This window comes from Chrysochloris asiatica, unplaced genomic scaffold (genome assembly GCF_000296735.1).
Source record: "Chrysochloris asiatica unplaced genomic scaffold, ChrAsi1.0 scaffold00040, whole genome shotgun sequence".
Lineage (NCBI taxonomy): Eukaryota > Metazoa > Chordata > Mammalia > Afrosoricida > Chrysochloridae > Chrysochloris > Chrysochloris asiatica.
Genome location: NW_006408558.1, coordinates 21,426,543 through 21,439,871, shown reverse-complemented (window position 1 = coordinate 21,439,871; position 13,329 = coordinate 21,426,543). Strand labels below are relative to the sequence as shown.

At 45.3% G+C, this 13,329-nt stretch overlaps 1 protein-coding gene and 1 pseudogene across 1 annotated transcript in view; one reads left to right on the top strand and one right to left on the bottom strand.

Annotated features, from left to right (window-relative positions):
- MACROD1 (MACRO domain containing 1) overlaps window positions 1-4,076 on the bottom strand; it is a 186,407-nt gene extending 182,331 nt beyond the window's left edge. The window contains exon 1 of the mRNA XM_006860997.1: window positions 3,660-4,076. Coding sequence (XP_006861059.1) covers window positions 3,660-3,957 — 298 coding nt within the window. The 5' untranslated portion in view covers window positions 3,958-4,076. The remainder of the gene's footprint in view (window positions 1-3,659) is intronic.
- The window catches only part of LOC102829690, a 30,670-nt pseudogene continuing 21,296 nt past the window's right edge, over window positions 3,956-13,329 (top strand).

Below are 13,329 nucleotides of genomic sequence, written 5' to 3'. Positions count from 1 at the left end.
CTATGGCACTTACCAACAGGGGTGACCCTTAGTGGACTGATGAAGATCAAAGACTACAGCCTTCAGTATGGATTGCACCTCAATGTAAAGAAAATGAAAATCCTCAGAACTGGACTAATAAATGACATCAAGACAAGTGGAGAAAAGATTGAAGTTGTCAAAGACCTCGTTTTGCTCGGGTCCACAATCCACACTCATGGAAACAGCAGTCAAGAAATCAAACAACATAATGCATTAGGCAAATCTGCTGCAGAAGACCTCTCTAAAGTGTAAAGAGCAAAGATGTCAGTTTGATGACTTAAGGTGACCCAAACCATGGTCTTTTCAATCACCTCATATGCATGTGAACGTTGGACAGTGAATAAGGAAGACCAGAGAAGAATTGATGCATTTGAACTCTGGTGTTGGAGGATGTTGAAAGTATCACAGACGATCAGAAAAACCAGCAAAGCTCTCTTGGAGGAAGTACAACCATAGATAGGACTTAGAAGGGAGAATGGTGAGACGTCATCTCTTGTACTTTAGACATGTTGTCAGAAAGGACGAGTCTCTGGAAAAGGACATCATGTTTTCTAAAGTGGAGGGTCAACGAAAAAAGGGAAGACACCCCCCCACACACACACACACAATGTGATGGATTGACACATAGTAACAATAACATTCTCAACTACAACAACCGTGGAGGTGGCTCAGGACTAAGCAGTGTTTTGGTCTGTTGCACACAGTCTCTGTGAGTCAGAACCAACTCAACAGCAACTATCAACAAGCCTCTGATGTCCCAGTTCAGGAGCCCCACCTGCCACTCTGTGTAGTTGTTGCTATAATTTCTTCATCGCATTGACCTTTTCCGGGCATGGTCTTACTTGTTGTTAAGTATCATCGAGTCTGTTCTGACTCATAGCAACCCTGTATAGGGTTTCTGAAGAGTGGCTGGTGGAATTGAACCACTGACTATACGGTTCCATATAGTCAGTGCTTATCCTACAGAGCCACACCAAGACTCCATTGCCTTAGCTAGTTGACCACTACAATTTTTCTTCTGTTTCCTCCCATTGGACCACATGTTCCAAGGAAGCGCTATGAGGCCAGGTTCCCTAGTTGTCTGGTTCATGGCTAAATCCCCAAAACAGTGCTGGCCACATAGGAGGCATCCAACCCCAATTTGCTGAATGCATGAAATAATGGAATCCTAGCTCCAAGGCAAAGGGACAAGTCCCATAACATCACTGCTGTTGTTCTTGTTACGTATCATCGAGTTGGTTCCAATTCATAGCAACCCTGTACAGGGTTTCCAAGGAGCCACTGGTGAGCTTGAATCGTTGACCTTGTAGTTCAAACCAACGTTGCAGTCCAGGACATTAACCCACAGCACCATGACATCACCATAGTGTGTTAATTCCAGGCACAGCCCATTCCATAAGATCTGGCTGTTTTCAGTGGCACCAAGGAATGGGGTGGGGGCAGCCTGCCTTGTGGCTCAGTGGTATAATTCTCACCTTCCCCACTGGGAGACCCAGGTTCAATTCTTTGTCAATTCACTATACGATCGCCCACCACCTGTCTGTCTGTGGAGCTGTGGTGTTGCTGTGATGCCTAACAAGTTTCAGTGAAGCTTTCAGACGAAGAAGACTATGAGGTCTTGGCCCAACCCACACGCCACTATGGGATGGTGCCTGGGGTAGCAATGAGTCAGGAGTGGGGGCCAAGAGGAGGCAAATTCAACAGCAGCTAATAAAAACAATGAAGGGTAAAAGGTTCTTGTTAAGTGCTTTCAAGTGAGTTCAGTCTCATAACGACCCTGTGTAGAGTTTCTGAGGAGTCACTGGTGAATTTGAATTGGCAACCTTGCAGTTTAAACCAACCTTTCGGTAGAATGCTTATCCTACGGTGCCACACCAGGACTCCAAAGAGGAGGGTTGTGGTTTTAATGACGTGGAGTAGGTTCCGACTCATAGAGACCCTGCATAGGGTTCCTGAGGAGCAGCTGGTGGGTTTTCACTGCCGACCTTGTGGTTTGCAGTCCAGTATTGATCCTATAAGGAGCTCTGGTAGCGTAGTGGTTATGAATCAGGCTGCGAACCTTAAAGTCAGCAGTTCGGAACTAGAAAAGATGAAGCTTTCTGCTCCCGTAAAGATTTACAGCCTTGGAAACCCTGTACAGGGTCACGATGAGTCGGAACAACAACACTGATCCTATACCACCACACCAGAAGTCCTAAAAGTATGGTTGTTGTTGTTGAGTGCCCTCAAGTCATTTTTAGTGACCCTGTATAGGGTTACCAAGGAGCAGCAGCTGAGTTTGAACCTCTGACCTTGTGGTTCAAACTGACTTTGCAGTGCAGAGCATTAACCCACACAGCCACAGAGTTGAAACTAGAAACAGATGGGAAGCAGGGGCTTTCCCTCCCACCTCCTGTTCCCACCATCCAGGATAGCAGTTCTCTGGCTCCCCGGTGGGCTAATGATGCCCCCTACCAGGGGTCTCTCGGCCAGGCCTTCTCTCCTCTCCCTGCCCTTGTTCTCGTCCAGTGCAGAGGATGAGATGCGCATCAGTTTGCTCAAGAAATAAAGGCAAGAGCTTTCTGTCACTTTTACTACCCATTACTACCCAACAGCAGGTATCGAAACGTCTCACCGCCAGCCCGGAGATGCTGCCTTCCCAACCATGCCGGGCCCCAGTCGGCCTGCCCAGCCCCATTGGCCGCACCCACTCCACCGTAGGCCCAGCCAATGAGCTGCCTGCCCTTCGCTTTTGAAAGGAGATCCAGCCGGGAAGAGCCACGGCAGGAGGCTGGGGGCCGGCCTTGAAGAGCAGGGGCAGCTGGGCACCAGACCTGGTTATTTGGGTCTCTGCAGGCCAGGCACCCTCCCTCCTGTCCCTGTTTCACCAGAGCTGGGCCTGGCCCTGGGATTCCTGCTCAACCGGGACTCCTGCCCAGGCCGAGAGTGGAAGCCATTTGGATTCAGAAGCTCCTATGGGGGTGGGGGTTAATGTTCTCATAGCACTAGGGACCCAGCTCCTCCCCTCTCCTCTGTGTCCCCCAGGAATGGGACAGACTGTTCACACATAGCAGGCAACCAGTGGGTAGGGCAAGAGGGCACCAGGTCACATGTCCTGAGAGGCAGGCTGGGAGGTGGGGGAGAGGGTAGGGGTGGAGCGTGACTGCAGGGAGAGGCCACTGCACAGGGCTGTTTGACCCCACTAGGTGGAACTCCAACCCTAGTGCTGTCCCCTCAGCCCTATTCCTGTCACTCTGCCAAAAAAAAGCCACCATTTGAAAAACCAAACTCTGTAAAGTTCAGGCTCCCAGCTTTGACTCTGCCACAAACTCCACATGACCTTGGGCAAACCGGGTCAGTTTCCCTCCTGGGCAATGAATGACCTTTGGGGGGCCCTGTGACCCACTATGGTGGGGTGAAGTTGTCCTCACACTGCTCCTGCCTAGAGATCTGGCCCTGGCTTGGGGTGAAGTAGACTGGGTACACGGGGGCGTGTCTGTACATAGGGCCTCAATTTGTACAAGGGGCCTCAATTTCCCCAAGGATATCGAGTATCAGAAGTTGAGACCCCCATTGGGCGTGCTGTCCTGTCCGGGGGGTGGGGGAGAAAGCGCAGGCGGGGCCGCCCTCGCCCCTCGCGCCCCCCTGCTTACACTTACATTTTGCCTCCTTCCAGTCGGTGGAGGTGTTCAGATCCACCTTCGCCGCCATGGCCAGCGGAACCCAGGTGCGCACCCAGGCTCTCCGACCCACGGCCGCCGCCCCCCAAGCCCCAACTCCCGCTAGGGTCCGCGAGCGGGGACCGTAGACGCCCAGAGACGCCGGGGGGCTGCACGCACTGCTGCAGGGCCGCGTGGCAACTGCCGAGGGGCCGGGCCAGGGGCGCGGGGCGACCAGCAGCTGCCTCGCCGCGCGCAGCTGTGCCAGGCGGCCGGCCACTCTGCTCTGCAGAGACATGAGCAGGCGGCACCGGGCGGCTCCCCGCCCACTTGGACTCTATTTACGGTGCTTGGGAGAATCTCTCCCTTATTTACTCCGGGACCGGCTGGCGTGTGCCAGCTCGCGACGACCTGCTCCGAGCCGGCGGGCTGCGCGGCCAGAAAACCCGGGCGCACCGCTGGGCACCCTGGAACTTGTAGTCCGGGCACGCCGATCAGCACCCCGCACTCGTCTGCACACGTGCGTGCGCGCCCTCTGAACCGGGCTCACCCCAGGGGTCGCAGTCCAAAGTCCCGCCCTCATTGTGTTTGATGCCTTCAGGGGGCGGCCGGCCACCTACGCTTTGTGACTCCACGACCGCCACTTCCTGGTTGGTAACCTATCCAGATACCCGCGCCAAATGGGAGCCCTGGGCCCTCCACAAGTCCAGCGAGCCCTTCGGGCCCCAGCGCAGAAAGGCGCGCCCGGCGCTGGTCCGGAAAGCCAGCATGGCTCGGGGCTGTGTGGGACACTTTGTAGCCAGGCGGAAGTGATCATCCGTCAGTCAGCTGCACCCCAGCACGCACCCCATCAGCCCGTTTCCAGGAGCTGGTACGCCTGGGGGTGACAAAGTGACAAACTGGTGCGTCCGGTTCAGCAACTTTCACCAGGTTGCCTTAGCCCTTGGGCCTCCTCAGGACCGAGAGGCAACCATGGAAATAATGGAATTCGGAGGCAGAAAAAAAGTAGGTTCCAAGCGATGCTCTCTGGTAGAAGACCTGGATTGGTTGTGTTTTTTGGGGGGGGGGTTTTCCCCTCTTAGTTTTATACAAAGACTTTGAAGGTGGAATTTAAAATATATAAATATTTTTTTTATTTTCCTATGCTACTACGATTACCTGATAAATATAATAATAAATATTTTTTGGAATTCATGGGAACAAAGAAGCCAGAGTTCCAGAAAAGGTACCACCCTCAGTATTAGCTTTCCCACTTGGAGACTTTGGCATCTTACACTCAAACTGGATGTGAGAGAGCGCTCTGGTTTGGCTGGTTATCATCCTGTCCTATGTGAGGCAATAACCCTTGTGAGGAGGGTGTGAGATTGTTCCTCACAGATTAGAAAGTAGCACACGTATACTGAAGTTTACCAGTCTTGGGCAATCTGCACGTCCACCTGCCTCCCTGTCTGTCAGGTTGCCCTACTGTGTGGTACGCCTGCTGCTGCCATGCTAAAAGCTGTTCCAGTAATTCAAACATTAACAGGCTTACTCGTGGTAGACAGGTTTCAATGGAGCGTCCAAACTAACATTGTTGTTGTTGTTATGTGCCGTGGAGTTGGTCCCGACTCATAGCGACCCTGTACAGGGTTTCTGAGGCTATAAATCTTTATGGGAGCAGAAACCTCATCTTTCTCCCACAGAACAGCTCATAGTTTCGAACTGCTGGCCATGAGATTAGCAGCCTGATTCGTAACCACTACACTACCAGAGCTCCTTTCCAGACTAAGAGAAACTAGGTCAAAAGGTCCAGCAACTAACTTTTGAAAATTATCCAGTGAAAACCTTATGAATCGCAACAGACCATTGCCCAATCCATCATTGTTTTTCTAAATGTTCTAAAGTACCATCAAGTCTTTTCCAACCCATAGCAACCTTGTATAGGGTTTCCAAGAAGCAGCTGGTGAGCTTGAACCACCGACCTTGCAGTTCAAACTGACCTTACAGTGCAGCACATGAACCCACAGAGGACACTGGAGAAGGAAGTGAGGGAAACCCTCAATGAGCTGGCTTGGCACAGCTACAACAATGGATTTGAACATGTTGGCCACGGAGAGGGTGACTCGGGATGGGGCAATGTTTTGTTCTATTGCACATGAAGTGATCATGAATTGGAGTAGTCTTGATATCAGTTATCCATCTATGATGACATTGTTGTAGTTGTTGTTGTTAAGTGCCGTCGAGTCGATTCCGATCCATAGCGACCCTGTATAAGCTTTCCAAGGAGCAGCTGAAGTACTGTCAAATCGGTTCTGACTCATAGCGACCCTGTACAAGGTTTCCAAGGAGCGGCTGATGAGTTTGAACCACCAACCTTGCAGTCCAAACCTTATGGCCCAGTGCTTAACCCACAGTGCCACACAATGACTCCATGATGACATAGGGCTCACCGAAGTAATTGAGGGTAATCTCTATTTTAATGTCACTTGATGAGCAATATTAATTAGATCAGCAATCCTACTTACCTCATATCACGTAATACAACATATTAGTAAGAGATTAGGACATGGATCTATTTGTAGGAGACAGCATCTTGCCTACCATGCCCTGTCTAGCAAGGCCTGGCCATGGGGCCCAGGAAATAGCAGGGACCCTAACCAGAGTCCTGGTCCCCAATAAGGAGGATGCCGATGGCACAGAGCCTGAAATCCACACACCATGTGTGGCACCCCACAAGACAAGCGACAGATTTCAAGAAAAAGAAGGAGTAAAAGCCATGTTCATCAGACTAGGCTCTAGGGTCAGAAGTTGACCCCAAGAGTCTCATGACAAACAGGAGTTGAATGTCTCCGGAATAGACGCCTACAGGTGTTATGAAAAGACTTGATGGCACTTTAGAATAACAATGATGGATTGGGCAATGGTCTGTTGCGATTCATAAGGTTTTCACTGGATAATTTTCAAAAGTTAGTTGCTGGGCCTTTTGACCTAGTTTCTCTTAGTCTGGAAAGGAGCTCTGGTAGTGTAGTGGTTACGAATCAGGCTGCTAATCTCAAGGTCTAGCAGTTCAGGGTGAGAGTTGGCGCTGCAGGATAATGAACTGGATGGACCACAAGGTCTGTTTGAACTGAAAGTCAGTGGTTCAAACTCACCAGCCACTCCTCAGAAACTCTATCCAGGGTTGCTATCAGCTGGAACTGACAACATGTCACTTAACAATTCATGTGTAGTATATACCACAACTTGTCTGTCAGTTGGTCATACTGTGGTGGCTTGCTGTGATTCTGGATGCTATGCCATGGGTATTTTAAATACCAGCAGGGTCACCCATGGTGGAAGGGTTTTAGCTGAGCTTCCAGACAAAGACAGACTATGAAGAAGGCGAGATGGACTACTTCTGAATAGTTAGTCACTGAAAACCTTATGAATAGCAGTGAAACACTGTCAGCACCAGAATATTCATTATTGAAACACGATGAAGAGCACCAGAATATTGTCAGATACAGTGCCGGAAGATGAGCCCCTCAGGTTGGAAAGCACTCAAAATATGAGTGGAGAAGAGCTGCCTCCTCAAAGTAGAGTTAACCGTGATGACGTAAATGGAGTAAAACCTTTGGGACCTTCATTTTCTGATGGAGCACAACTCAAAACGAAGAAAAATAGCTGTAAACATCCATTAATGATCAGAGCTGGAAATGTGTGAAATTTTATTAATCAGGAAAATTAGAAATTCTGAAAAATGAAATGGAATGCATAAACATCGATATCCTAGGCATTAGTGAACTGAAATGGACTGGTATTGGCCATTTTAAATCTGACAATCACATGGTTTACTATGCCGGGAATGACAAATTGAAAAGGAATGCTGTCACATTCATCAAAATGAACATACCAAGATCTGTCTTGAAGTACAACACTGTCTGTGATAAGATAATATCCACATGCCTATAGCAAAGATCAGTTAATAAATGCCATTATTATTCAAATTTACACACCAACCACTAAAGCCAGTGATGATGAAATCAAAGAATTCTACAAACTTCTTCAGTCTGATATTGATCAAACATACAGTTGAGATGTATTGATAATTCAAAGTTTGGAAACAAAGAGGAAGGATCAGTAGTTGGAAAATATGGCCTTGGTGATGGAAACAATGCTGGAGACCAAATGATAGAATTTTGAAAGACCAGTGACTTCTTCACTGCAAATACCTTTTTAAACAACATAAAAGACAAACTATACACGTGGACCTCACCAGATGGAATACACAGACATCAAATTGACTACATCTGTGGAAAGTGATAGTAGAAACACTCCATTGTTGTTGTTGTTACGTGCTGTCAAGTTGATTCCGAGTCATAGCGACCCTGTATAGGGTTTCCAAGGAGTGGCTGGTAGGCTTCAACTGCCGATCTTGCAGTTCAAACTGACCTTGCAGTCCAGCACATTAAACTACAGCACCCCACCAGGACTCCGAAAAGCTCCAAGCAAGGGCCAAACAAGGGCAGGGGCAGATTGTGAAACAGACCATCAATTGCTCAGCTGTAAGTTCAGGCCGAAGATGACGAAATTTAAAATAAGTCCACAAAATCCAAAAAATGACCTGAACTTAGAGATCACCTGAAGAACAGCGTTGATACATTTGACACTAAAGACTGAAAACCATAAGAGTTGTGGGAAGACATCAAGAACATCATACAGGAAAAGAGCAAAAGGTCATTGAGAAGACAAGATAGAAGGAAAAGAGCAAAATGGATGTCAGAAGAAACATTGAAACTTGCTCTCCAGCATAGAGATGTTAAAGCAAATGGAAGAAGTGAGGAGGTACAAGAGCTGAACAGAGTATTTCAAAGGTCAGCTCAAGAAGACAAAGTCATATATTGTAACAAAATATGCAAAGTTAGAAAAAAGTTTGGAGTTAGAAAAAAAAAAACAAAAAGGGAAGAACACACTCAGCATTTCTCAAGCTGAGGGAACTTAAGGAAAAATTGAGGCCTCAACTTGCAATATTGCAGGGCCTGGTGTGGCCCTGCAGGATAATGCACTGGACTACAAAGTCAGTTTGAGCTGCAAGATCAACAGTTCAAACCCATCAGTCGCTCGTCAGAAACCCTATTCAGGGTCGCTGCGAGTAGGAACCTACTCAACAACACTTAACAACAGCAACAACAAATGGGCAAAATATTGAATGATACAGAAAGCATCAAGAGAAGATGAAAGGAATACACAGTCATTGTACCAAAAAGAAATGGTCCATATTCAACCATTTCAAGAGGTAGCATATGATCAAGAGCCAATGATCCTGAAGGAAGAAGTCCAACATGCATTGAAGGCATTGACAAAGGACAAGACACCGATAATTGATCGAATGCAAATCGAAATTTTTCAACAAAGTGATGCATCACTGCAGGCATTCACTCATCTGTGCCAAGGCCAGTATACAGGAAGAGAGCAAAAGGTCATTAAGAAGACAAGAAAGGGCCATTTTCGAGAGATGCCTGATCTCATCAGTCTAGCAGGAGACACAGGCTAACTAACCTATCCAAAAGTATTGAGCCTCTAGGATTTCACCGAAAAATCATTTAAAAAATCACCAAAAATTACAGCAAAGGGCAGTCCAAGGAGTTTCGGCTTTGACCTTTAGGAGGAGCCAGTTCTGGAGATCAGCAACCTAACGTCTTAGATTGAATACTCACATTACGTATTGGAGCATGAAAGAAGATTAAGGGACAAATTGAAAGCCGCATAGATATTAACAGAAGAATGGCAAATTTTGACACAGCTATTAAAATGAGAACTGCCTTTATCATGGATGAATCTCCTGCTTCAACAAACAACAAAAAAATTTGCAAAAGACTTCCCTTGCCCCCTCACCCCTTTCCCTTTGAAATGAAGTCCTACCCACTTGATGAAGATGTCTTTTGAAATGTGTACTACAAGGAACAAACTTCAGTTTGTACATTTTGATTTATCCAAAGGAAGGGAGAAAAATATCAAAAGATGGGAATTACATTCCTGAAATTCTGGTTTTAAAAGTACACTTAATCATATGACTTTAAAGGTTTCTTTCTATTTTGGCCTTGAAAATGTGACGGATTTATTTTATTTTATTTATATTCAGTATTTAACTTCAGAGTAAGACCAACTGTTATTATAATTATTAATTTTATAGGTAATAAAGTCAGTATTTTCATTAAAATATAAAGGAATTTTTAATATCTATTTTCCTTATTTGTTTGTGTTTTACCAGATCAAGAACTAAAAATTAATTTTCAGGATAAGAGGTGTATGTTTGTGTAATGTACCCCATACCTCTGATCATATTTTCTATGAGTATCTTACCCTTTTTCAATTCTAATACAGTAGAAAATCTACAAAGTAAAAAAAAAAAAGACAAGAGAGAAGGAAAAGAGCAAATGGATGTCAGAAGAGAGTCTAAAACTTGCTCTCCAGCATAAAGATGCTAAAGCAAATGGAAGAAGTGAGGAGGTACAAGAGCAGAACAGAAAATTTCAAAGGTCAGCTCAAGAAGACAAACTCATATATTAGAAGAAGACATTCTTAATGACCTTTTGTTCTCTTCCTGTATGACTGCAAGAGATTCATATTTGTGTCCATTCCAGAGAGAGGTGCTCAATGAAATGCAGAAATCATCAGGCAATATCATTAATATCGCATGAAAGTGAAGTTTTTCTAAAGATAATACAAAAACGGCTACAAGTGTACATTGACAGAGAACTTCTAGAGGTTCAAGTCGGATTCAGACGAGGGTATGTAATGAGGGATATTGTTGCTGATGTCCTATGGATCTTGGCTGAAAGCAGAGAATACCAGAAAGATGTTTACCTGTGCTTTATTGACTATGCAAAGGCTTTTGATTGTGTGGATCATGATAAGCTATGGACAACATTGCGAAGTATGAATATTCTGGAATACTTAACTGTGCTCATGAGGAACCTGTACATAGGCCAAAAGGCAGTTGTTCGAAGAGAACACGGGAACACCGAATGGTTTAAAATTAGGAAAGGTGTGTGCCAGGGTTGTATTCTTTCACCATACTTACTCAATCTGCATGCTGAGCAAATAATTCAAGAAACTGGGTTCTATGAAGAAAAACGTGGCATCAGGATTGGAGGAGGACTCATTAACAACCTGCAATATGCAGATGATACAACCTTGCTTGCTGTTTAAAGTCCCGAGAGGACTTTAAAAACTTACTGATGAAGATTAAAGGCCACAGCCTTCTGTATGGGTTGTACCTCAATGCAAAGAAAACAAAAATCCTCACCACTGGACCAATAAGCAACATCCATATAAATGGAGAAAGATTGGCGTTGTCAAAGACTTCACTTTATTTGGATCAACCATCAACACTCATGGAAGCAGCAGTCAAGAAATCAAATGGCATATTGCATTAGGCAAATATGCTGTACAAGATCTCTTTAAAACATTCAAGAGCAAAATGTCATTTTGAAGACTAAGGTACACCTGACCCAAGCCATGTTATTTTCAGTAACCTCATATGCATGTGAAAGTTGGACAGTGAATAAGGAAGACCATAAAAGAATTGACACATTTGAGTTATGGTGTTAGAGGAGAATATTAAAAGTACCATGGACTGCCAAAAGAGCAGATAAATCTGTGTTGGAAGAAATACAGCCAGAATGTTCCTTGGAAGCCAGAATGGCCAGATTTCATCTCTCATACTTCAGACATATTGTCAGTAGGGGGCCAGAGGATATCATGTTTGTGAAAGTGGAGGGTCGGAGAAAGAAAGGAAGACCCCCGACAAGACAGATTGGTACAGTGGCAGCAGCAATGTATTCAAACAGCAATGATTGTCAGGTTGGTGCCATACCTGGCAGTGTTACATTCTGTTGTACATAAATAGGGTCACTATGAGTCAGTACCGACTCGATGGCACCTAACAACAACTCATGTGTAGAGTCCTGGTGTGGTGCTGTATGTGGTTAGCTCCAGACTGCTAACCACAAAGTTAGTGGTTCAAATCCACCAGCTGTTCCTCAGAAACCCTATACAGGGTGGCTTGGTTCAAAAATGGCTGCAACAGTACGTTGACAGAGAACTCAAGCTGGATTCGGATTAGGCTGTGGAATGAGGGATAGCATTGCTGATGTCAGATGGACCTTGGCTGGAAGCAGAAAATACTAGAAAGATGTTTATCTGTGCTTAATTTATTATGCAAAGACTTTTGATTGTGTGGATCATAACAAGCTATGGACAACATTGTGGAGAATGAGTATTCTGGAACACAATTGCAATCTGTATGCTGAGCAAATAATTCAAGAAGCTGGGTTATATGAAGACGAACATGGCATCAGGATTGGAGGACAACTCATTAACAACCTGCAATATGCAGATGACACAACCTTGCTTGCTGAAACTGAAGAGGATTTTAAAAACGTACTGATGAAGATCAAAGACCACAGCTTTCAGTATGGGTTGCACCTCAGTGTAAAGAAAACAAAAATCCTCACCACTGGACCAATGAACAACATCTATATAAACTCTTCCCAATGGCGGCCAGGACAGAGACAGTCCCAGCTGACAGTGCTCCAAGGTCTCCTCTAACGGAGGTCTGGGCAGTGCACATTGGTAGTTTTGGGCAGGCAGGGAAGCATGATTCTAATTGGGCAAGATGGACGTGCTATCACTCATTGGCCAGTTTGTGGGACTATTGTGGCTTGTGTGTTGCTGTGATGCGGGAGGCTACGCCACTGGTATTTCAAATATAGGCAGGGTCACTCACGGTGGACAGGTTTTAGGAGAACTTCCAGACTAAGACAGACAAGGAAGAAGGAAAGGCAGCCTACTTCTGAGTGTTTAGCCACTGAAATCCTTATAAATAGCAGTGGAACATTGTCAGGCATAGCACCAAAAGACAAAAGCATGATGAATAGCACCAGAATATTATTGGATATTGTCAGTACTGAAAGATGAGGTCCTCAGGTTGGAAGGCACTCAAAATATGACTGGGTCCTCAAAGTAGAGTTGACCATGATGGCATGAATGAAGTAAAACTTTTGGGGCCTTCATTTACTGATGGTACACAACTCAAAATAAGGAGAAACAGCTTACAAACATCCATTCATAATCAGAACATTGAATGAGCAGAGTATTAATCTAGAAAAATTGGAAGTTGTCAAAAATGAAATGGAATGCATAGAGATTGATATCCTAGGCATTAGCAAACTGAAATGGTCTAGTATTTGCCATTTTGAAATAGACATCATATGATTCACTGTGTCAGTAATGACAAATTGTAGAAGAATGGTGTCATGTTCATCATCAAGAAGAATATTTCAAGATCTATTTTGAAGTACAGTACTGTCTGTGGCAGGGTAATATCCATGCCCCTGCAAGGAAGACCAGTTAATACCACTATTATTAAAATTTACACACCAACCACTAAAGCCAGTGATGATAAAATCGAAGAATTCTTCCAACTTTTTCAGCCTAAAATTGATCAAACATGCAATCAAGATGTATTGATAATTACTGGTAATTGGAATGCAAAGATTGAAAACAAAGAGGAAGGGTCAGATTGGCTACCCAAAGTGGGGTGGGGGAAGGCTCCAAAGGCAAGAAGTGACTGGCTTACACGCCTTCAAGAGGGAACCTAGATCCAGAGGGCATGGAGGAAGGTGGAATCTCCACTGAGAAGTATCCA